The sequence below is a fragment of the Triticum urartu genome, chromosome 2A (assembly GCF_056163025.1).
Source record: "Triticum urartu cultivar PI428250 chromosome 2A, HENAU_Tu73, whole genome shotgun sequence".
Taxonomy (NCBI): domain Eukaryota; kingdom Viridiplantae; phylum Streptophyta; class Magnoliopsida; order Poales; family Poaceae; genus Triticum; species Triticum urartu.
Genome location: NC_141874.1, coordinates 282,683,049 through 282,684,851, shown reverse-complemented (window position 1 = coordinate 282,684,851; position 1,803 = coordinate 282,683,049). Strand labels below are relative to the sequence as shown.

The 1,803-nt window shown below is 56.6% G+C and overlaps 1 protein-coding gene across 1 annotated transcript; it reads left to right on the top strand.

The window, feature by feature from the left end:
• Positions 1–502: 502 nt before the first annotated feature.
• On the top strand, positions 503–952 carry LOC147984833 (uncharacterized). The gene has a single exon (XM_087541279.1). It carries the CDS (start codon positions 503–505, stop codon positions 950–952), a length of 450 nt encoding a protein of 149 aa, XP_087397405.1.
• The last annotated feature ends 851 nt before the right edge of the window (positions 953–1,803 follow it).

Genomic DNA, 1,803 nt, shown 5'->3' with positions numbered 1-1,803 from the left:
GCAAGATCCACCGCACCAAGGGCCACGATCTCCAGAACTACCGGCAAGTCGAGCTGCTTGCTGAGAAGCAAAAGGCTGAGTACGAAAGGCGGGTTAAGGAGAAGGACCAGGATGGTGCTGAGGGATCTGGCAAGAAGCGCGGCGACCAAGGAGACCGCCTCGGCAGGGACAAATAGCAAGAAAGACCCACCCGGCGCCGCGACAGAAACAAGAAGACGACGACCGCGACGAGGACGATGAGTCTGGTGAGCAAGGGTTCCAGAAGGCTACGTAGGCCATGTGCATTGATGGCGGCGCCTCGCTGCACACCTCTCACCGCCAGCTCAAGCAGTGGGCGCGAGAGGTCACAGCAACATAGCCGTCATTCGACGCTCAGAAGCCACTAAAGTGGTCCAGCACGCCCCTCATCTTTGACGCCGAGGACCACCCTGATTGCACTACCGCGGTCGGGTGTTTGCCGTTGTTGGTTTCGCCAACAATACGCAACCTCAGGGTGCACAAGATGTTGGTTGACGGCGGGGCCGGCCTGAACCTGATCTCGCCTGTCGTGATCAAAAGGTTGCAAATCCCTGACGGAGACCTCGAGGAAACGGGCACGTTTCAGGGGGTCGATCCGGGGACAAGCCAGCCAAAGGGAAAGGTCACGCTGCCCGTGACGTTTGGAGGGGAGTTGAACTTCCAGACGGAGAGGATCGTCTTCGACGTGGCCGAGATCCCCTTGCCCTACAATGGGATCCTCGGCTGCCCGACACTCGCTAAGTTCATGGCGGCATCACACTACGCCTACAACATGCTAAAGATGCCCGGGCTGTTGACCATCATCTCCATCCCCTCCGACAAGGACGCGCTGATCTGCGCCAACCAACTCTACCGGGAAGCAGTTGCAGCAGCTGCCGTCAAGGCACCTGCTCCTGCCGCCGAAGGCCCGGGAGGAAAAAAGAGCCCGACATGACCTCTCGCACCAACTCCGGCAAGCGCACCCCCTTGGGGTGTTGTGCTACCGTTGAGGACGTGCCAGAGAGCTCTGCCAACAAGAACAAGAGATCCAGAGCCGAGCCACCGCCGACCAAGAAGGTGCCCGTCACGGAGGACAGCATGAGAGGGGCCTTCATCATAGGCTCCACCCTCAGCAGCAAATAGGAAGGCGAGCTCATCACTTTCCTGCAGGCGAATGTCGACGTGTTTGCATGGCAAGCGTCCGACATCCCCGGTGTTCCCAGGGAGGTGATTGAGCACCACCTAGCTGTCTGCCCCCACGCATGGCCCGTCAAGCAGAAGGTCAGAAAGCAGGCTCTGGATAGGTAGGAGTTCATCACATAGGAGATCAGGAAGTTAGAAGCGCCAGGTTTGGTGAGAGGGGTGCTCCACCCGAGGTGGTTGGCCAATTCGGTAGTGGTGCGCAAGGCGAATGGGAAGTGGAGGCTGTGTATTGATTACACAGATATCAATAAGGCTTGTCCAAAGGACCCCTTCCCATTGCCGCGCATCGACTAGATTGTTGACTCCACGACCGGGTGTGATCTGCTATCATTCCTCGATGCCTACTCAGGCTACCACCAAATCTTCATGACAAGAGAGGACGAAGAGAAGACAACATTCATCACCCCATGTGGTACATATTGCTTTTTACGAATGCCTTTCGGGTTGAAGAGTGTTGGCTCAATGTTTGCAAGAGCGGTCCAAATTGGTTTTGAACCTCAGCTCCATAGAAATATGGAGGCCTACATGGATGACATAGTGGTCAAAACCAAGGACGGGCCGACTCTTGTGAAAGATCTAGAAGAGACATTTGCCAACCTGCGC

What these genes read in the sequence shown, in the direction of transcription:
- LOC147984833 (XM_087541279.1), top strand. Translation starts at nt 503, where the DNA reads ATGTTGGTTGACGGCGGGGCCGGCCTGAACCTGATCTCGCCTGTCGTG.